Below are 22,674 nucleotides of genomic sequence, written 5' to 3' on the forward strand. Positions count from 1 at the left end.
TAGTAATTTGTTTGTTATAACATAGAAATTTCAATAGTCGCAATTTAATTTTGCGTTAATGAATAGATTAAGAAAGTTGTTTTTATTTAAGCGACTGTACTAATTGAACTGCTGGAGTGAACGAAGGTTTCTGAAAAAAAAACATCGGATTTCCTCTCCCTTGTTTTACAAAAATTGATAAATTAATTAATAGATCAATAAATAAGTGAATCAATTGGTAATATATAATGAAAATCAAATGAAAAATGTCTTATTTCCATATTCAACCAACGGATGTCTTTGATTGAGCCTTGCACATTTATTCCACTGAGTTCAATTCGCACAAAATTGAGTTACTTATCCCCGGCAAACATTGAATACTTCATTAATGTCGCAGCCTAGTTCGACATCACTTGTGAGACTTCTCTCTTTAACATCAATTCCGGGTCATCCGTTTCAGTGCCAACCACTGGAGCGAATATCGAGTTTAAAGAATATTCTGGATAAATTGGAAATAGAGAATAGGGTGGCTACCCTTGACACTCATTCATCAATCGATTTTCCGTTACTCGTTTCAGTCTTTATCGGCGATTTATTCACCCTCGCGGTCAGTCCTTATTTATGAACCGTACGAGATAGTGCGGATGTAACAAATGGACTCGAGTGCATATGTACGTGTCCTAGGAACAATGGGAAATAGTCTCGATCGTGGTGGAGGGCTCATGATGCCAATGAAACTCGTTTAAAGTGAGTGCCGAGTTACGGAGGCTGCGTGGAAATCTGAGATCGCCTTCACATGAGTCTCGAGTGTCTCTGTGAGAGGATTGGACCTTTTAATAATATTAGATAGCAGAAGGTTCAAACTGCAGTGCTTGTGGAGTGGTGAGTGAAGGTACTTCTTCATGAATTTTGCCAAATGGTTCGAAAAATTGTCCATTAAACCGTGTAAACGCTCTCTGGAAAAAAAATCTTCTCTCGAATTTCTCTCCATTTCGAATAGCATTTTATTTTTGTTGACAACTGTGAGAGGTCTAAAATTCTATATAAATCCTCGTAGTAATAATAATATGAGGGCGGGACGATTTCCCTTAATCTCCTCACCCAGAAATGGATAGAGTGAGCGAAAAAGGACTGATGGATCAGTCTGATGTGAATCGCGTAAATATACTGAGCGTGTAATAGCACCGATTAAAATATATATTTAGATTATACGACTTAATATCAATTGCTATTTCATTATTAAACATCCTGATCACTCTTACACATCTTATTCTCCTGAGATATTTCTTCCGGAAATGGTAGCTGCAATTTTCCAAAAATTTTAAACGGCTTTTTTTTTATTGAAAAAGGAAAAAAACTAAAGCGCGAAAAAAATCGGAGAAAGAATATAGCGACTACTCTCTAAAAAAAAAATTCTATTGAAGTATCTACTTGTTGATATTTAATAGAATTTTATTTTTGAGTTCCATTCTCCGGGGACTATCTCGAGAATTTTTTCGACTAAAATATCCCAACGTTTTAGACGATAATTTTATTGCAAATAATTAATTTATAAAATTGCGGTTTCAGAAAAATGTTCGGTTCTTCGCAAGCAGGACCTTTTGGTATAATTGAGTATCGTCTCCTAACGGACGATAAAATAGAATCGGCGATTGAGATCCAGCAGAAATCAATGCGCCAGGAGAACGTGGCCCTTGGTGTCGGCCTCTACGAGGAGGAGGGTGGCCCCGAGGCGATGAAGAACGTTTTCTATGAAGTTATCAAGGACAATTGCACTATCGTGGCGATCGACGTTAGGACTGAAGAAGTCGTCGCGGTGTCGTTTAATAAACTGCACGTGAGTTTGACTCATGAGGCACAGCAATTAATGCCAATCATGAATGATACTCATCACAATCTTTTACAAATTATCCGTTAACAATTAATAATAGTTAACCGAAATTAATTATAGTTATCATTACTTCTCATTGAGAAAATTTTGAACAAAAATTAATGAATTTTCGCCAGATAAATCGGTAATTAAATTTGCTTACGATTAATGCCCACGATTTTTCAAGGCACCATTAGCCATCGGTGAGGCGGATCCTCTCGAGGAAGTTGTGAAAAATCATGTGACGGCCCGATCCAGCCTTGCTCTCATTGAGTTCCTCAGTGATGTAAGCACTCGATCCTCTCATTCCCCCAATTAATTCCCGACTTCCTCCACAATTGACGCATCTGCTCCCTTGAAGGTCGAGTCGCGAGTGGACCTCTTCAACAGATACAACACTACAGGCGCTATGGAGATCTTCTACGTGGGCACAGATCCCAAGTATCGGGGATTCCGGATAGGACACGGGGTCGTCGCCGCCTCACTGACCCTTGCCAGAGACCTGAAGAAACGCGAAACTGGCGAGTGTGCGGTCATTCCCGAAGTCGCTTTCGGAGTTTTCACTTCGAATTACAGCCAGAGGATTGCGGATATCCTCAAGTTCGAGTGGCTGGAGGCTGCCAACTACTCGGATTACGAGTACTGGGGAAAAACTATGGCCGAGAGAATTGGAAATGAGCACAAGTGTGCGAAATTGGGAGCGTTGAGGCTGTAAATTATTTTGATTCTGTTCGATTGGCATTCGATAATCGGTTGGTGAATAAAAAAACATTGAATTAAATTAATGCATTTCAATTTTTGAAAAAATCAATTTCAATGGAAAAATTATTTGAGTTTGTGATTGACAATTTTAGGGCTGATTGGATGAACACTGACATGTTCTAGCTTCTAATTCTTCTCTCGCAGCCTTTAAATTAGAAGACTGATGTTTCTGTTAATTAAGCTACCCGTTAAATTGCAATAAAATTTAGCTGGATATTTTCTTTATAAATAAAATCGAAAATGAGGTTAAATAATGAAGAACAGTACGTACGGGTATTGTATACCTGTACGGATAACTGATATGGATTAATAACAAGAACTGCCCAATTATCAGTACATTTTTTTTATTTAAACTTGTCTCAGCACAAATTCATTATATTACATATGTATAAAGTTCGATCTGACGACTGACACCTCTCACACATAGAGAAATCCACGTCAGTGGATAAAATCTCGCACTGGCCCTCAGCTTGAGAAATTAATCGCAATGTGCAACAGGCGGACGAGAATTGATATTTTCCGATAGAAAAACGTGAAGTCAGACGACTCCATTGGTTTCTAGCATTAAAAATGACTCGATATCCAATATAACTGGCCTAGCCATACAATCAGGATTACCTCAATTTTTTTTTTTTGGAACATTAAACTCCATTGTTTCATTTTTACGTTTATTTGTTACTCTCACTCAATGAAGGGCAAAACTAAATACTATTTTAATTAAACGTCAATTGAGATACCAAATTTCGATATATTTAGTATTGAAAAACTTGCGAAGGTATTAAATACTTCAATATTTAGTCGGGGGGAGTGAGGAAACTGTCTTCAATCATTAATAACTTGGGATCGATCGAGTGAAATTTGACGATTTTTTTTTCTTTGTGAAGCTCGATTTTTAAACTTCAAGATGGCAGAAAATCATTTGATTTTCCTCTGCGATTTCCGAATTATTGACTATTGAGTAGCAAATTGGTGAATAGAAAGCCGTGACTTATTTCGTTTTACCACTTCGCAACTCCATTGTAATCATATTGTACAATTTAATTATTGAGTATTTAGTAAATATTTCGTTGCCCATCATTGCTCTCACTAAACGTTTGTATAAATATTCATATTAAATCCATGATCTTATGAATTGTCCTCTGGCTAATAGCTATAAATATAGAAAAAAGAAGCACGCTGACGAAATAATCAGAATTTTGTTTCATTACTTCTCATTTATTCAATATGGAATAGTCATAAAATGCACTTGATACATATTTCCAAATGATGATTCTTCATGACATCAACCCAAATATTCTTACTTTAATAATTTTCTTTTTTGTTTAAATTCATCGTGGCAGAGGAGTAAGCTGCCATTCGCTGGACTAGAGATTTCACTACTGCTTTATTGCGTGCCCGCCATTCGTGACAATCATCCTTTTTTTTCAATAATAATTTTATAATTTTCGCGCTCACTGAGGCACTCGTTGTGTCTGAGGCGCTTCGAGCATTGGCGCACATTGAGAAAAGCCTTATCATATTTGAACAATTTTTTTTGTTACAATTATTCAGGAGGAATTCAGCTTTTTGGAGATGTCTTTGGATTTGTGGGAGAGGGCGAAATTTTCGTTATGACATTTTTTGTAGACAATTTCGTGCCCGAAAAAATGTTCTCAATAAGAAAGGTTGTATCTCCAGTAAAAGCTGAGATATTCTAAGTCTTGAGGCGTTAACGAATATAAGCGTGTCTCCACAAATTCAGAAAAATCATCCGAAAATCCCCGCCACATTCTCAAAAATTTTGGCCATAAATTATAAATACAATTGTCAAATTCTACCGAAAAATAATAAATATTACCAAATATTCATTGTTAATTTACGATAAGATACTAACGACCCAGTCTGTTAAGTTAATCTCTGTCAAAAAATTCTGTACATTATCAATACGTTAAAAACATTTTTCAGCTACAATTCACCAACGTCGTCGAAAAATCAAGAGAAATTCGCAGAAAAAAAGTGTCCTTGTTCTTCAATTATTGTTTTTCATTAGGAATAATTCGATTACCGTTATCAAAGGCACCGAATGGACCGCGCAATACTACACAAAAGCACGGATTATAGTAATTAATGATTCTTTTTTTTTTTTTGGCAGTGATCGAGGCCCTGATGATGACGATCCTCGATCCAGTGTCTCTTCAATCTCAATTCAAGAAAACAAATTGACAAATCGTCTTGTTGGATCACTTCTTTAGTAATCTGGCTCGTTGTTTTCATACTCATACCACTAAAGGTTTTATCAAATGATTATGTGGATATGGAGATTCTTTGGTAAATAACGGGGAGAACTAGGAGTTGAGGAAAGAACATTTGAATGCCAACGTGATGAATAATTCAATAATCAGAGAATAGAACGTAAATTCACGATTAGTTTTTCGTGATTATATCAGGAACGAATAGAGATACGCCTTTTTGTTACACGATCTTTTTAGGCAAAATTTCATAAGCCGCAAAAATTGTCTTATCACAAAAGGTCGTATTTATCACGGTTCTGGAGAATTTCATCAAAAATCACGTGCAGTTTTATGTTTGAAAACACAAACAAATGAAAATGTATTTGAACGTTCATTTTGCTCCTGCATCATTGAATTTACAATAACTATTTCATGAATTTCCTGCATATTCGGATACTTGGTATGTCGACATTATCTACCTAAGCTACCCTAAATAACATTAGTCAATAACTGATAAGATTAATAAAAAATAATAAACGATACTGTGGACCAATCGAGTCAACAAATATCCCTAGTAAATCGAGAAAAAAAAAATTCTAAATTCTAAAATAAAAAGATACAAAATAATGATAATAACCTTGGCAAAACATTGACAGTTGGCATCAATTGGTGTAAAACATGGTGGCATGTAATAATCGGTGACGTAAAAAACATTCATAAAGTGTTGTAATAAGAGCCTAGACTCAGTCTGTCGCGTTCTCTCTCAATCTTTTTTTTTAAACGATCTAATTTTAAACTCAATGCTCGTTCCCCAGATAATTATCACGATTTATTCACAAGGGGATTGATGATAATAATTCAACATCATTCATCTTAACCCTCATTTCAAATTTCCCTGAATATCTCGACATTCAAAAGAACTAGCGAAATTTGTCTTAGACCTTTTTTGTATCGCTCTACGTTCTCTACGAAAAAGGTTAAGACATAAAAAGTCATACGTGCATCCGTTTCCGAGATATTCCTCACAAACGAGAGTCAGTTTTGACGTTTCGATCTTGAAATCAATTGTTTTTCAAATAAATTTTCATCAGAGCCAGAGGGAATAGCCAGAATGCATTTAAAAAATTATCTCCTCTCACCAATCCCCCCCACCGTCCTCTCGGCAGTGTTCTCCCCCAGGAAGCCCCCCAGTTTCCATTCCCTCGCGCCGGCGCGAAAAAGCCTTGAGAAAACAGTTCCACCCACCAGACACAATCAGACACTCTCAGGACAAATCCCCAGATCTTCACGACCTGTAGATTCTAATGACATCTCTGATGGGTGCACGACAGAGTGGACAGTGCCCTCCACCCTTGCCCCTCCACTGCTGAATAGCGCAGGGATAGCACATACACATGTGGCCACACATGTAGAGGACACTGTCGATGTTCCTCTCGTAGCAGATTGAGCATTCACTGGGCTGTCCAGGGGTGGGCTGGAGCCTCTCACTCCACTGTTGAAGATGAGAGGACTGTGATGAGAGTGTTGCGGTATCAATGCTCTGGTAATTCACTGGGTCAACGTATGTAGAGGAGCCGGTGCTGCTCATAGTGCCGGTGAGCAGGGGTGGAGAGGTACTCTGTCTTCCAGGGTGATGACTGGCAGGAGAAGCGACTGCTGAACAAAAATTTATAATTAATATTTTTCATTAATTCTTCGTATTTTTCTTATTGCAATAAAAATTGTAATCAATCATTAAGGACATACCTGTATCAACTGTTGGTACTGGAGCAGCTGCTGGTGCAGCTGTGTGAAAACTGGGAGAATTTCTGACCCCAGTTGTTCCATAAATAGATTGAGAATTGGCCGGTGGATAGCCAGGCTGCGGTGGAAGATTGACAACAAGAACAGTACCACCTCCAACAGTCGGTTTGAACTGCACCATTTCCGAGAACCTGGACAGCTCAGTGGCAGCATTTGAGTGATTTGTCTGCTGCTGTACAGGTGCTGGGGTTGAATTAACAATTTGACGTTGTCTGGGTGGTGATGTTGGCCGACTCGCCAACATTCTCACCCTCTGAGTACTCCCATAGACGTCGACAAATGCCCACAATTGGAGACTCTCGTCCACATGCATCACCACATTGGGGGGACCTCCGTTTTTGCTCATCTGAACCTCTCCATAGTGGGTGACGGTGAAGGCGATCTCATCGCCGGGTTGGGGACTGCTGGCGACGTCCTTCGACACCACCCAGTACTCGGGACGATCCAGAAGAAGATCGCTGTCGTCGGGGAGGTCCTCTGGACTCAGGCGGGATGGGTCGCAGGAGGTCAGGCCCAGGGCTAGGGCACCCACGTACATCGGCTCGGTGGAGAGCACCTGGACCACTAGACGCTCACCCAGGAGAAGAGGACGGTTTGTGAAGGCGTAACCGTGACAGAATTCTGTGTCGGAACGCGTTGCCACGCACTGCTGGTTGCTGAATCTTATGTTCCGGCCACGAACACTAAAGAAAATTGAAGAACGTTTAATTACGTTAATTTTTAATGATCATATGGTATATTTAATGAACTTGTCTTATCCCACATAAGAAAAATAAAATACATAAATGAATGACCGTGAAATAATTCTAATATATTTATTTAAAACTCAATGAAAAATCCAATCAATTGTTATAAGATCACGACCGTAGAAATTAGATTGTTTTTCCTCCTTTCAAGTGAGGTTTTCTCTTATGAATAACGCTCTAATTAACCGAAGGAATGAAAATACTCACGGGTGAAAAGGTAGAGGTGCGAAAAGTACACCAGGCGGTTGAAACCTGAGTCCAGGCAGCTCGACATCAGGCTCATGGTGTAAACAGACATTCTGCATTGATGGTACAATAATTCTCTCGACAACATCCCTTCCGGCATTGCTGGCATCATCCATGGCGGTGTGCCTGCTCGGCTGTGCATTATCCTCATTACTGTGTTCAGCCCCTCTACGAATGTTGTTGAAGTGTTGTCTATTGGGATCCACAAGTTCAATCGCTGTGCTGTTGCCATAAACATCTATAACAGCCCACAGTGGTCCGCGTGTCTCTACACCACCGAAGAAAACACCCTTTTCCTCGCCATTAACACCAAAATGTACGTCACCAGCTGATGTTACGTAGTAGAATAGAACAGTGTCGTGGGCAGCGAATCTCTCGGCAAGGGCTTTTGCCCAATAGCCGGGCTTATTTGTTAAATCTGGGCATGCGAATTTTGGAAGACCATTTCGCAAGTGAATTGGATCATTGCTTGTGAAGCCAAATCTTATCACTCCGGACCAGTTGTTGGACATTTCCAGGAATTTTACGCAGACCTAATAACATGATTATAATTTTATTGATGAAACTTTATTGACGTTATTTACAAAACAAGCCACAATAATAAACATTGATTAGAATTTATTACTAATTTGTTAAAGGATTGAATTAATATTAATATTTATGAGTTTTTTTCCAATCACCTAACTAAAATTCATAGAATTTGTGAAATATGTATTTAATCAAGTTTGACATTAAGCAATGTCGAGAATAAGTATGAAAAACACACTGTTTACAAGGAATTTCGACTATTTTTCAACCAAATATTTATGATTTTTCTCAAAATTGATAATTGTACATCGAACTGCGAGAGATATCTATTTCATCGTCTGTTACATAAAAAAATGTCGAAACTCGCGAGTTTAAAATCGCATAAAAACGTGGTGGCGTCTCATCTTCGATCTCTATATTAGGCATCTCGAATAATTTTCTTTAATTTCAACGAATAGTTGCGACTATTGCGTCCAGGTCTCCCACGCAGACTTATTATCACTAGAAGAGTCCAGCGATACGAGAATGCGTGTGGGCAGGGGTTCGCGATTGCGCCAACGGCCAAGGTTGACCATTTACAATTTTTCCCCCGCTTCCATTCCCGTTGTTTTTTTTTTTTTTTTTTCATTATAATTTCACGGTGAAATAAAGAAAGGCAAGCATCGTTCCGTGACAGTGGGAAATAGAAAGCAAAAAATTTCCAACAGAAAAACATTAATGACGGTACCTTTTCACCGATGCGAACAGGCCGAGTGCTGAATGTTATTCCCTTGCAGAAACTCTCGTGTCTCCTCGCTATAGTTCCTCCATTGCACAGGGTGATGTTATCCCCGTGTACTTGATGGTGAAATGTCAGGGGAGGCAGGTTATTCGTACCTGCACTCGATGATCTTGGTGCTGCAACAAAAAATCATTAAGAAAATTATTTACAATGTCATTCGCTGTTAAAGTATTTTTCGTCTGTTCTGCTTATTAATTTTAAAAAATCCAGAATAAAATCACTGGAAATACCAATATAATTGGAAGGTGATGACGACAAATTCTATTCTTATTTGTGTTAGAAAAATGTCTTCAATTAAATTTTTTAATAACAGAAAATTTCTGTCTAATTCAGTGGGTGTAATTTGGTTTTCATGATTTCTTCCCCCAAAATTACATTTTTCTATCGTCATTAAAAAAGAAATTAATGAATTTCCTCACAAGGCTCTTCGTAAACAGGCGAATAAAGCTCAGTCTGTCGAACCCTCATAATTATCATCCAACATGAAACGTAAGACTGTCCGTCCGGTACGAGAGTCAGATTCTCACTGATACCTATCAATAACCCGAAAGTATTATGCACGTATAGTACAAGTGAAGGAGCGTCTTAACGTCCTGCCACTGGGCGAAAACACCGGAAACCGCACGCGCCGTGACGGAAGTGCAAAACTCCCTCCACATAACGGAGCGATACGCTCTCTTCCCAAGGGCAAAATCCAAGACCAGATTCTGAAAAACAATCGAAGAGATCCTGAGGATGTTCTATTTACATCCTGAAGTGGGGGAAAAAAAACCTTTTCAACAACGGAAGCGGGACAATTCCCATCTAATCAGTACGAAATGACTTCACCCGAGATAATTAACACGAGGAATAATTAACAGCTTGTCTGGTTGTCAAACGTATCTAGATTAGAAGTTGTCGGAGAATTATAAATTTTAATAAACCGCATTTCTACGCAAAATACGCCTTCGAATGGCGTCTCTAGTTGAGATAAAGAACGTTTCCAACGGTACACTCAACTATTTTCCCACGGTTAAGTAACATTGCTATTGCCTTGTCGTTGACTCCCGTCACAAACCGACCTCGCATAAATTTTTATTATTATTTATGGCGTATTGGTCGTCAATTCCCAGTCGAATGGTAATTTTAGAAGCTGCGCTCTATTTGAACATTGAATTAAAGAACACTTCTCTAGATCGATATGTCTTTACCAGCTGATGACATCAGGACATCTCAGGACTGATTTTGAAGCTTGATGAGAAAACCTCAAATTGAAAAAAAATGGTTCACTTTCACTCTGCCGATGTTGAGTTATTGACGATTAAAAATTGGATCATTTCGGTTTTCGGAGTAATTAATCTGTGTAAACTTGGACAGAATTCTTCTCGTGTCTCAATTCAGACTTGTGATTAATGAGATGACGAAAGGGATGAGTCTTCGCATCGAAAAGATGCGATCAATTATTTTTTTAAGGAAAAAAACATTTATTTACTGTTAGCAAACAGACTATTGCAATTTGTGTAAAAGACAGAGATAGCTCTTCACGAATGACACGATCGTCTTAAGTCATCGATATATCCTAACCGAACGAGGCAACTTGGGTGAGTCAGAACTCATTTTAAAGTTTGAAAAAACACCTTTGAGTTGAAAAAAAAATTATTGACTTTCACTCCGCTGAGGTTGAGTTAAAGGCGCTCAAAGCACCTCACGTCAGTCTTCCTTCTCTTAATGAACGTCTGTAATCTAAAACAAAATCATTTTGGAGCTGAATCTGGACCAGGGACTTGCAAGATAACAAAAGTAAGAAACCTTCCCATCATAAAGACAACACCTATCTTTGTTTCGGGCACAAAATCCCTTGTTTAATCGTGGGAAACAGCATTTAGCGATTGTCTGACTGCTGGCAAGTGAAAGGTTGGAAAAGCATTTTGTCTTCTTTCAAATTTCTGATTAATTCACTTGATCTTCCCAATCCTATTGGTGAGAGGGTTCTATACCTCTCCAGCGAGTTGAATCGATCACCTCCTGGAACGGTTTAACGACAATTATCTTCACAATGTTCCTTAGGAAGAATGAATAGACAAAAGTTTGAGATTCAATCAAGCGAAACAACGAGTTGTCCGCGTTTTCTAAACTCCCTGGTGAAAATCACCGAAGGGCATTCAACTCATCGATCCAAATACTCTTTGACACAGTATAGCCATCAGGAAGACTGAAAAAATAAACTTTGTACAATCTTGTGGGAACAGACCGTTGTAGAGGCTTTGACGGAGGTGCACCGGGTATCAGATACGCATTAATGCTCAGATAGACACAGAATTATTACTTCAGCATAGCAGATATTAATTTTCGTTCCCGTGTCATGGGCTATCTGGAGCGAAAAGTCTCAAAAGTATGAGATTTTGGGGATTTCGTTAGTTTGCTGTGTGGATTGCGCACAGATTGGAATAGATAAGATGGGTTCGTTTCAATCTTATCGATGGGAAATGAAAGGTTTTCTGTTGAAACTACAGTTCGTCATGTCATTGTTTGGTTTACTAAGAGATTGGCGATGATAAGGTCGGCTTTGGTCAATCTTCTCTGAATCTTTTCATATTTGTCTATAAAGGAATGAGAAAATTGACAGTTGGCCTTCTGTTCCAAATGCAAACCTTCCAAAACCATCAACTCTTGAACAAAGGAACAGATTTTTTTTTTTCTTTATCGAAGCCCTGTTTTCTCTTGGTGTTGTCTTGTGATTGTCTCCTTCATGTGGCAATAGCTTGTATTGGCTCTTTTGTTCCCATTCTGCCGGAAACTTTTGTCTACTCATGGTTTTTGAAGGACTTCATAAAGATAGTTGTCATTGTTCATACAGATGATAAATCTCCCTCGTGAGAAAAGTAAAGCAGCTTTCGAAGAATGTGATTAGAGCATTGAGGATGAACATTCTCCGAATGATTGCAGTCTATACTTTATTTCTTCAACTTTATCTAATATTTTCAAATCTTTTTAATATGAGGTACCGAAGCTTTCAAAATATAATATTATTTTTCGCCTCAGGCACATTTTCTCTTCATATTGTCTCATAATTTTCCCCGTTACGCTACAACACCTTAGTCTACCCATTCTTTTTCAAGACCATCATGAAGATAGTGTTCATTATTCATAGAATTGATTAATCTCACTCGTGGGAAGGGTGCAGAAGCTTTCGAACGACGGGATTTGAAAAAAAATTGAAAATAAACATTCAATGTTCGAAGGCAAACAGCCCATTCCATCAAAATACTAGACTTTTCGGAGAAATAAAAAACAAAAAGAATCGGTGAAGCTTCGAGATACGTTTGATGATTTCTCAAGTCTCCTTTAGAAATTTTCAAATCTTACTGGCGGTGAGAAAAGATATGGATTTTTTTTTCAATTAAGGACCTTGTCCATCACGTAAGGCTTGTTTTCTCCCTATGTTGTCTTATGATTTTCTTCTTCCTGCTGCAAAACTCGATATTGGCTTCTTTGTTCGTGCAATGTTGACCGGTCGGGGCGTACAAGCCAAGCAATCGACCTCATCCCAGCGGGTTGCTGGCCTTCTCTCCTCAATACACGCGTTTTCTACGTAATATCATAGGTAACCCGGCTACATGCAGGCCTCCTGGTCATACCACCATGCAATCCTTCTCTGTCTGACACGCGTGGGAAGCCCGTGGCACACATCACGAATGGCTTTTCATTATGAGAAAATTTTCGTACGGCATCACGATGAATCGAATTCACCTGATCCTTCGATGAATTCGTTTCAAGTGGTTGTACCAGTTACATTGACACAAAGGGTTGATGGACGAGAAGAGGGCAATGATGCTCTTGCGGTTAGTGGAATTCAGTCTCCCATGAATTCAAGAGGTTTTTGCACGTCAGGATGTTTTAATGGTTCTTAATCTACCATGATTCAGGATCTGGTGAGTTAAATTTAACCATTCACACGCCATTTTCAAGATTTTTTATTTAGGATTTAAAATTAGTCCTGACTCACTGGATTTGCATCATGTGATTGGAAGATATCGAGGATAAAGTGGCTTCATCTTAAGGTCATGAAATTGAAATGTTTCGCAAGTCAGATGATGCCGATCATCTTTAGACTGCCATAAATCCCAATTTTTAGAGTCGAATTTGACGACACAGCCGGCATTTTTGACATATTTTCCCACACTTTGAATCGAAATCTGACTCGTCCTAATCGCATTGTTCAACTATGAATTATCAATAATTTGGCAGAGTGAATTTAAACGAGAAAGAGTAGTACAAAGGGCAATCCTCAACACGAATTTCCTATGTCTTCCTCATCTGCTGCGGAAGTTTCAAGACATTTAACACAATCCCAGTCATCAGGCTGTTTAACGAAAGTGTATGAAACGAATAAAGAAAAGAGACAGATGTATAAAAACAACTACAAAACACGCGGCGCACTTTCCCACGGCCGACGCCGTGATCTTTGCTGCTAAGTGCGCCTATGTACCCTAGGATTGGGGCCGCTCCTCAATCCCTCTCACTCTTCATTTATCCATCCCTCTCACACCACAACTATTTCTATTCCGTTTCGTTCGAGGCATATCCTTCGGTTTGATACTTCAACCCAGTGCAGGCCCCGTTTCCCTTCTCCTACCGCCTATTTTACCAACAACTAGTGTTGGGGATTTGGTGGTGGAATGGGGGAGGGGGGAGGCAAGGGGGTCTTATGCAACTCGCCTATGGGGATCATCCGTATAGCATACCAAGCGCTAACTACAGAGCATGAAACGAGTACCTGGATTGTAGGCGTGTTGCAGGTATTTTAGATTTTTCAAATTCCTGAATTTTCAATCGGAAATGTTTTTTTCTCGTTCAGACAATTCTTTCCCCCTATGGGCACTCGGTATTTTTTTCCCCTGTAATTGAGGAAATTTCCTCAAAGAAATCCTCCTGCGTCTTCCTGCGTCATCAGCGAATAATCAATCGGCAAAATAAAAAGTAAAATTCATTGGAAAAAACGTTAGACAGTTCTGGAGGAAAAAAATTGAAGATCCTAAATAACAATAACTTTAAATCGAACAGCACTCGTTAGCCCACCCCTACAAAGAACAAGTTCACCTCCATCAAAGAAAAACATGCTTCAATTTTCGCGAACAACTGCGAAATTTCCTACGGTTTAACTCCCTATGACAATCCCCACAAACGAGCTCCACCCCCAGGGGACAAAAAAAAATCCACTTCTCAACCATTCCCAAACAGAATCATATCCCAGTGCGAGGGTGGTGTATCCCAACTTCTCTGTTGTATATCCCACATCTGTCGTCTCGCACGTATCTTAACGGTCCGTGGGGTCGAGATGTGCTTGACTAAAAATAAAGAACTAAAACCCAAGCATATATACCCTATTACCTACTCCGAGTTTTCAACCACAAAGAAATATTCTTTACGGTTCAGTCCGGAAGTTAATTGATCATATCGTCATTATATGTGGCATTAACTTGTTAAATCAAAATGACAACCACCATGATGGGTAGTAAATAAATAATAAATGCTCATAAAATAAATTGAGTATGTAAATCGACGAATAAAAATTGGCCGATTAAATAATTAATTATTGAGTAATTAATAATCAATAATTCATATGATAGAACGAAATAAAAAGTGAAAAAAAAAATTGCAAGTATACCAACAAATAATTAATCTTCCATAACTGATTAGTTTCATGGGACAAATAAAAACAAATGTAATGTAAACAATAGTTGAAAGCACAAATAAAAATAAATTAACCAACTTAATTTTGTGTTAATTATCTGATTTATTTAACAAATGACTAAAAAACTCACCAATGACACCAGACAATCTCAACCTAGCGACCCTAGTGGCCCTCCCAATGGTCAAGGGTGGCCTGCGATACCTGGTCAACTCCAACGACATTCTTGAATTCAAATAGGCCCCTCCGAATCCCGCGCAACGATCCAATCAGCCCTCACCCTGAAAAATCCGCCCACTGCGTCGTCGCAGAATCCCCGGGGAATTCCTGACTTTCCAAATCGCCGGTTATCCCGGTAATGTCATGGGAAAATTGGTTAAAAAAACCGACAAAAACAATGGACTTTTCAGGAATTGACAATAAAAAACGCGCGTTACGAGTGTTTGGCGTAAACGTGAGTCACGCTAGACGCCAGTGAAACGACTGGTCTCGAGCAGAAGCGAAACATGAACGGGGGCCCAGTGGCAGCTGCTAGCGTCCGCCACCGCCCCAACACTGCCCCGCCATTGCTCTTCATCGTGTACAAAGCGTAGTGCACACGTCCTTTCCCTTCTACATTGCATCAGCGATAATGGAGATAAGAGAACGGCTGTTGTCTCTGGTCAATATCTTGGGATAATTCCGATCATTTTGGAAATTTATTGGAAATTATTTGGTCGCCGGGTGGGGAGATTTTCGAGGTGTTCCAAGGCGCTCATGCAGCTGTCGCCAACGGAAAGGGGATGATACACGCATTTGGAATTGCTGTGTATGTGGGCCAGCAGCCCCCGTCCAACGGTCGTGCACCACCTGGCCCCTTGTGCCCCCCCCCCCACCTCCCTTCATGCTATATCGTGAAAGCTGGAAGGGCTTCGCTCTTTTTAGTCGGTTCCCACTGGTGCTCAGGACAAAGAGATGCTTTTGTCATTCCCGGGAGCATCGGATTTTCCGTTTGATGAACTTCGGGGAAACGTGAAAATATTTGAATTTTCATACGCGAGAGAATTTTGGAGTTGGGAGGGAACGAAGGAGAGGTACTCCAAAATTGGGGATTTGGAGATGATGTGTTGGGATTCAATTGGGAAATTAAATTAAAGAAATATTAGGTAAAATATAAATTAATTGCTTTGCGATTAATTACTGATACAAATATTGATTATGATCTTTCGTAACGTCTCTTAATAATAATTGTCACGGTTTTCAAAATGTATTCCGACAGAAATGAAAAATCGTATCCCCCCCTCTGTTGCTCGGAGCAGAGATTTTTTTTGTCATTCCCCAAAAGCATCAGATTTTCCATTCGATGAGTTTCGGGATTTCGGAGAAGAATGGAATTATTTGGGTTTCTCAATGGAGCAAATATTGCGTCGTGGAGAATTACGGAAAAATGCTCCAAAAATATAGATTTAGAAATGATTTTTAATACATAAGTTACAGAGTTATACCAAAGGAAAATCGTTAGGAAAATTTGAATAAATTTCAACTTATAAATAATTGAAAGCAATGAAAAAAATGTTGAACGGAATTGTTCAAATGAATTTTGAATAAAAAGGTTTGTTTTTTATAAAGGTCGACTGCTCATTTTTTATACTTTTCTGAATGTTCCTAATGGCTCACAGAGGTTAGCTGAACTAGACCCAAGTTTGAATAATAAATCATTATTTCATGATTAGGATCCCAGGGTCGAATGAGGTTTCAATGGAAAGTCTGAAGAAAAAAAAATATGCCCGGATATCCTCATTGACATGACGAAAAAATATTCAAAAATCCATGGCATATCTTCTGTTCACAATTACTAAAAATTTATTTACGATTGTAAATTGATAAAAACATCTTCAGAATAAAGTGAAACAAATATTTATCTAGAATTACTGTAAATCAATTCATTAATAGAACTTTCTACTTCTATCCCTAATTCTATCAATTCTAATCAATAAACTAATTTTATGAGCTCTTCCCAGCAACAGTTGACAAAATAAAAAATTAATTCACCACCTTCAATTAATGATGACGAAGTAAAAGCGTCAACCTCAACGATTGTGTAATAACTTGCAATAATAATTCCCGCAAATTAAAATTCGGAGTTAATTCCCCCCTTTGACAACCAACAATGTTGGAAGGAATAATTAAAGTAAAATATCGTTATTTATTTTAGAAAATGGCGGGATGACTTGCAATAACGCTCGATGCATCCAAGACATTCAACAATTCCCTGACATTTCATAATACGATCAATGATTCTGAGTTATCTCGCTCAGTGCATACCCCAAGTACCCGAGGCTGTGTGGAATGGCATTTTGCGTCCACCCATATTCCACCCCATGGTGATACCAGGGTTGTTCGCATGGGAACGTTTGTATTGGGACAGTGGCTCTATCGATCGGCTCTCGGCGTTTCCCTGCCAACCGAAAACACCATTACATTCCAGGACCATCTCATGCGGTCTATTCTCTATTCACATGATGGGCACTTTCACCCGATACTGACTGATGATCTCAGCGAGGTAGAGCAATTTTTGTGGGCACGCGAACGTCTTCATTACTCCGAGATGGTTTATTCCACTTTTTGACGAGAGGTTGTCTCGAATTTCAGGCCATGCTGGCAAGTTTCTTTTCAGATTTTTATTCTTGGGATCATTCCGTGTTAGTTTCTTTATTTCGACGAGGTCGAATGACCATTGCGCAACACAACTTCCGTATGGGTTTCCTCCTCTTCTTTGTTCGGTATTTTAATTCGTGGACGGGTTTTTAATGAGCGAATCTGAGAATTCGAGGGATTTTGACGAATCGACGGTGAATTAAATTTTATCAAGTTGGAATGTGGAAAATTGAAGATTTTTGGGGACGAAGAAGGCGATGAGACCATTTGTAAAAATCTGGAGCCATTTTTTGTGGAAATAAATCGCAAGATTTGTCTTGAAGAAGTGAAAGATTTACGATTGAGCTTTCTGTGGAAAAAATTGTCTTATTTACCCTCAATGCCAGATCACTCTAAATATACCATTCCCTCTTCCCTAAGAACCCCATAGATCTGTTTAAAATAAATTGAAGAAAAATATGTGCGTACCATATTTTCTTTCATTTTTTGATTGAAAAAAAAAAAAAAAAAACTGTACCGACAAATATTAAATCTATTCTTCTTAACTAAATAAAAAATAACTCCCCGAAAAAGTGGGTGTCCCTGGTTTTTTTTCGCCACTTGACCCCTGTCCAACATTCACCGAGATAATTGAATCATCACGTCTCATTCTCTCAATGAAGTATGTCTCAATGGAAGAAACAAGTTCAATTGCACGTGGGCCGCAGTACTCGAGCCCCTCATTATGCCTTTTTTTCGTCGTTTAATATCTGAAAGGTGCCCCCACTGGCGTCGAGAAATGGTCTCTTCCGTTCATTTCACTCTGGTCAGAGTTCAACCAATTCAAGAATTAGAATGAGCCCATCAAGATCCAAGACCAACAACTCCCGACAAATTCCCAAGTATGAATCGTCTGGAATTGTTATTTATTCTGGCTTGGGTTTTGCCACTAGCGATGGGATGCTGCTCCATTTCCTGGATTAACCACGGGGCAATGGGTTTTCTATTTTAATACACTTACCACCTCCTCCCTTCCGTCTCACCCCCTTCCACCCCCCTCAACGCGTCTCTGGCCAACGCAATGTGTCGTACTTATAACGCTAGGTCTTGGGTGGTAATTATCAAACGTAGGGGCTCTTTTGCACCCAGTCGAGTTGAATAATTCATGTGATACTTCTATTATGAAATAAAAACGCGAGAAAAAAAATGTAACATTTTTTTTTTACAGGGAAAAAGAAAATATACCGATGATGTTCAGTAGAAAAATCTTAAAGAGAGTCCCATTTTATCTCAGGTGTTTTCAACATATGGAAATCAATGTTTTGATGAAATTTAGATTTTTAACGGTGAGCTAGAATAATTATAGAACAAAATGAACCGTGCCTAATATTATTTTTTTTTCATTTCAAAAAAATTCAAGAGCTAAAAATCTTTAATTTAATTGGTGAAACTAATTGATGAATTCATCGATTGATCAATCAATTTTAATAGCCAATTAATTCCTCGATTTATTGAATTTCATTGAATAAATAATTTGGTTCGCTTTTAAAGATGAATTGTAAATCAATATTTTCTATTTTCGCATTAAAAAATAGAAAAGTTGATGTTTTATTCACTTCGCGATGCAATTATCTCTTACATCAGTAAAATTAATGATTCAACAGGTTTTTATATTTGCAATTTTCCATATTTTCTCCATCGTAAAACATCAATTTCCATAGATCATCCTCTCTAATTAATGAAAATTTCCCATTGAACGAATAAATGAATCTCATTGTTTGTTATTTCCCGATGATTCAACGGTGTATCACAGCTGATGCATAAACCCATAGAGTGAGCACAGTCGCAAAAAAGACGGAGGGAAAAACCGGTTAGGTGAAACGGCGCCTGTGGGAACAAAGACGGGTTATTCGCGGGCGATATTCCACCAGAGTTTGTGACGTCACAACGGTGACTGGTGTCTTGAGTCAGTGTAGAATCTTGTATTTTTCCCTCGAAAAAATCCCGTTAAACAATAAATAATAAAAGTGCAAAGAACGCAAATTGAATGAAAAAAACCATCCATTCGTTTTTATATTTAAAAAAAAATAATAATAATAATAATAATAATAAAGAGAAATATTATTGCTTTGAAAAAATTTCAGTAAAAATACACGAAGGGTCCGCACTATCATAAAAAAAGTCTTCAATACAAAAAATTGTCGCACAAAACCATCGACTTTCTATTTATCCCTGAAGTCCAAAAGTTACCCTCAGCGTAAAATTAAAAATATAGATATAAAAATAGATCCTATGGGAACAGCTCCGCCCCCGTATTGTTCGATACCCTAGAGTCCGTACAATTTTAAAGGCAGGACCCGGTGCATCAGCTGTTCCTTCCGCAGGGTCGATGCATCGGGGGAGAAAAGATGGGAAAGAGGGAAGAAAAAAATGAGGGAGAAGACGGTGGAAACAGCTGGTCCTTTCGTACAATAGCTAAGGGAGGGGACAGGGGTGGGGGAGGGGTGCGTAGACTCTCGTTACCAGGATGGAATGAAGAGGCATTGAGTTGAGATTGTGCATGAGATATCGTGTAATTCATATTATAATTACAAAGAGAAGAAAATCTGATGCGAATTTTTGTCGATCGATATTTAAAAAATAACTCTGGATAAAGGAACGCCTCTTACCGGATTCAAAGTTTAGAGTTTTATAGATTTAGATAAAAATAAAATTAATATTGAGATGAAAGGAAATTTATGAAATTTCATCATTTTTTCGGAATTTTCATACATTTATGAAAAATAGAAAAAAAATTGAATTTTCAAATTGTTCATTTGAACATTTTCATTCGTGTGCTATAATAGTCTGCAGCTGGTTGAAAAAACTAGGCGAATGATTCCTTTACAACCCCCACCCCTCAATCCAGTATTTAAATTACTCTTTTAACTCTGGGCAAAACATCAAAAAATCCGTAAGAGCAATTGAAGTTCTTATTAAAAAAATTCTGTCGCTCCCAACCTTCTGAAATGCCGTCAGCCCCATAGAAACCCCTTTTGTCCTCTGAATATCCACCCCCTCATAACTTCATTTATCGATTCCCGTTGCGCCCTCGAGGCTGGAAATTGAATCACGGAAAATCGCTGTTAGTTTCCGGGTGCCTGAAAGACTCACCGCCTCGACAATACGCTCCTTCCTCAAACGATGCATCCCCCCCCATGCACCCTGCACCCAAAAAAAAAATGAATTTCAATAATTCTCACCTAATCCCATTTTCTTCTTCAATTTCTTGAGCACCCTCATCTTGCTCCTCAATGGCGCCAGAATATGACTGTCACCCCCGCCGGTTTTTCCACTTGGACTCGGTGAATCACCCTCAAAGCCCTCCTTATCAACACGGTAACTTCCCCGATTATGTTGTGATAATAAAACGCTTGGTCCAACGTCACTTGTTACACGACTGCAGCAATGACAGGAATGGCTTTTGCCGCCGGTACCTTTGACGGCGCACTCTCCGCCTACCACCCCCATAAATGTGACCGGGTGGGTTGTACTGAAAAAAGCGCAATTGGTTTTTCTTTTTGTCCTCTCTAGTCTCCTAACGATAAACGAGTGTTCAACTGATGCACAACACGATTAATTTCTTCACTTTAGCACTGATTGATATTTTTTTCAATTTATTTTTATCATTAATTGTATTTAATTCCTTTAGCTTCGTCAAGGCAATTAATTTAATCCAAATTATTCCATCTATTTTATCCAATTTATTTAATTTTATTAACGAAATTAGTGGAAAAAATCTATAGAGTGTTAATGTCGACACTCAACTTGTCGCGACACGTGAGAACCTAAAACTTAAGTCCCAACTTTTTTTCTATGGAACTCAGAACATTGGACTTGCTCCTGCGTGAGCGCCCAGGGGTCGACTGAGGACTCTGTTGACGTGCATCGGGGTTTCGTGGAGGCGCGCGCGAGCCAACGACCAATCCCGTGAATGGTTGATTCTTGGTGCTGTTGCACCACCCCCCACCAGTTGGTCTCACCGCGGGTGGGGGCAGGGGAACAAATGCGCGCACGCGCTTCCCCACAATGTTGTCGGCTTATGTTGGTATAGGGGGAGCGAGAGAGAGAGAGAGAGAGAGAGAGAGAGAGAGAGGTGAAATAGGGGAGGAAACGGGGCACCTGGTGGACAGCTGCCCTTACCTGGACGGGGCCTCTTGCACCGGGCCTGCCGAGGGGACTGATGCTGGGGCGCTCGGGCTTTTGGGAGATTTTTCGGAGACTGAGTTTTGAGGCAGGTTTTTGGATTCTTCGGATTTTGTGATTTCTGAATTTTTTTCGGGTAGTTTAGGGTTGTTGTTTATTGCTTGTTTGCAGCAGGCAATGCAACCTGCTCTTTAACGTTTTTATGATAATTTTTTGGGAGTGAATTATTGGGGCATTTGACGGTTTTTGGATGGGTTCTTTCGTTTTATTTCATGTTCCGACATTAAATTTATTTTTCTCTAATTGGGGAGGATTTTTATTTTTTTCTTATTTATGAATCCATTTTTGTAATTCTTATTCTTTAATTTGTTTATTATAATTCAGCATTTACTCAACAATTTCCTTGACGACTCTTTGAAGATTGTGGGTCAATAATTTCAATAATTTCAATCATTGACATATTATTTGTCACCGGCAGTACAAGAAATATTTTCAATTTATTACGAGACAATTTTTAAAATTCTCACGCACTAATCATGTCCAACGATATTTAAATTGTTTGAATGATAGAATCATAATGCCCATGATGTTTTCATTGACATTTTTGGGCAATCATTGAATACAATAATTGTTGAACTATGATACAAAGGGTGTGAAACGGATTTCGAGGATCATAGAGGCACCCTCATGTCTATTATTTCTATATGAATTCTAATATATTCTAATTTTTGGGAAATTTGTGGATTTGAATATGAATTGGACCTGGTGGGAAGAGATTATTTTAGTTTGAGCTCCGGGAGTCACTGTTCCATGCGGGTGGGAATGATACGAGAATTCAACATTGAGGGAGTACAACATATGGAGCCTGGGGGCTGATCAACTAAAAACTCGGAAACGTTCAAAATTTAGGCTTCCTCGCTTTGAACTATGGGAGGTCTGTGGGCTCAAATAGAACCAATATTTACTGATGACTTTCTATAACAGTGGTCGGGTTTCATGCTTTTTTTTATCGGAAGCGATAAGACACGCATAATCAACAAAAAAATTACTCAAACTTCGACATTGAAAATGTGTGAAATCTTGTTGGCTATTTTGAAATTTCAATAATTTCACCTATAATGACGTGACTTGATAAAAATTCCATTATTTTGAAGTTTATAAAAATACCTTCTAATCGATGGTAAAATTAAAAAAAAATCGACTAGACATTGACAAAAAAAAACCTATCGACCTACAGTTCTCGATAATTGAAAAAAAAAATTTAAGTTGACTCAACT

The 22,674-nt window shown here is 38.7% G+C and overlaps 2 protein-coding genes across 8 annotated transcripts in view; one reads left to right on the forward strand and one right to left on the reverse strand.

Moving 5' to 3' along the window:
- The first annotated feature begins 98 nt into the window (after positions 1-98).
- On the forward strand, positions 99-4,216 carry LOC135168573 (uncharacterized). Of its 3 annotated transcripts, none has more exons than XM_064132911.1 (4): positions 99-871; positions 1,549-1,816; positions 2,037-2,135; positions 2,211-4,216. In XM_064132911.1, the coding sequence occupies exons 2-4, from the start codon at positions 1,553-1,555 to the stop codon at positions 2,562-2,564; spliced, it is 717 nt and encodes a 238-aa protein (XP_063988981.1). In that variant the 5' UTR covers positions 99-871; positions 1,549-1,552; the 3' UTR covers positions 2,565-4,216. The 3 variants fall into 3 exon arrangements, with proteins under 3 accessions (XP_063988981.1, XP_063988982.1, XP_063988983.1); XM_064132912.1 differs by having other exon boundaries at positions 99-861; XM_064132913.1 differs by lacking the exon at positions 99-871 and adding an exon at positions 886-1,277.
- Positions 2,939-22,674, reverse strand: part of LOC135168565 (protein neuralized) — a 36,352-nt gene continuing 16,616 nt past the window's right edge. The window contains exons 2-6 of one of the 5 annotated variants that reach the window (XM_064132889.1): positions 20,455-20,744; positions 8,872-9,041; positions 7,578-8,149; positions 6,568-7,307; positions 2,939-6,474 (exon numbers count right to left, since the gene is read on the reverse strand). In XM_064132889.1, the coding sequence (XP_063988959.1) occupies positions 6,107-6,474; positions 6,568-7,307; positions 7,578-8,149; positions 8,872-9,041; positions 20,455-20,722 (2,118 nt within the window). In that variant the 5' untranslated portion in view covers positions 20,723-20,744 and the 3' untranslated portion in view covers positions 2,939-6,106. Of the gene's footprint in view, positions 6,478-6,567; positions 7,308-7,577; positions 8,150-8,871; positions 9,042-9,344; positions 9,537-14,729; positions 15,304-20,454; positions 20,745-22,674 lie in introns of those variants that run through there. The other 4 variants (XM_064132888.1, XM_064132890.1, XM_064132891.1 and 1 more) reach the window with 4 other exon arrangements.

The sequence above is a fragment of the Diachasmimorpha longicaudata genome, chromosome 13 (assembly GCF_034640455.1).
Source record: "Diachasmimorpha longicaudata isolate KC_UGA_2023 chromosome 13, iyDiaLong2, whole genome shotgun sequence".
Taxonomy (NCBI): domain Eukaryota; kingdom Metazoa; phylum Arthropoda; class Insecta; order Hymenoptera; family Braconidae; genus Diachasmimorpha; species Diachasmimorpha longicaudata.

What these genes read in the sequence shown, in the direction of transcription:
- LOC135168573 (XM_064132911.1), top strand. Translation starts at nt 1,553, where the DNA reads ATGTTCGGTTCTTCGCAAGCAGGACCTTTTGGTATAATTGAGTATCGT. An exon ending in TGTCGTTTAATAAACTGCAC is followed by an intron (nt 1,817 to 2,036) that starts GTGAGTTTGACT and finishes CGATTTTTCAAG; the next exon opens with GCACCATTAGCCATCGGTGA. An exon ending in TCATTGAGTTCCTCAGTGAT is followed by an intron (nt 2,136 to 2,210) that starts GTAAGCACTCGA and finishes GCTCCCTTGAAG; the next exon opens with GTCGAGTCGCGAGTGGACCT.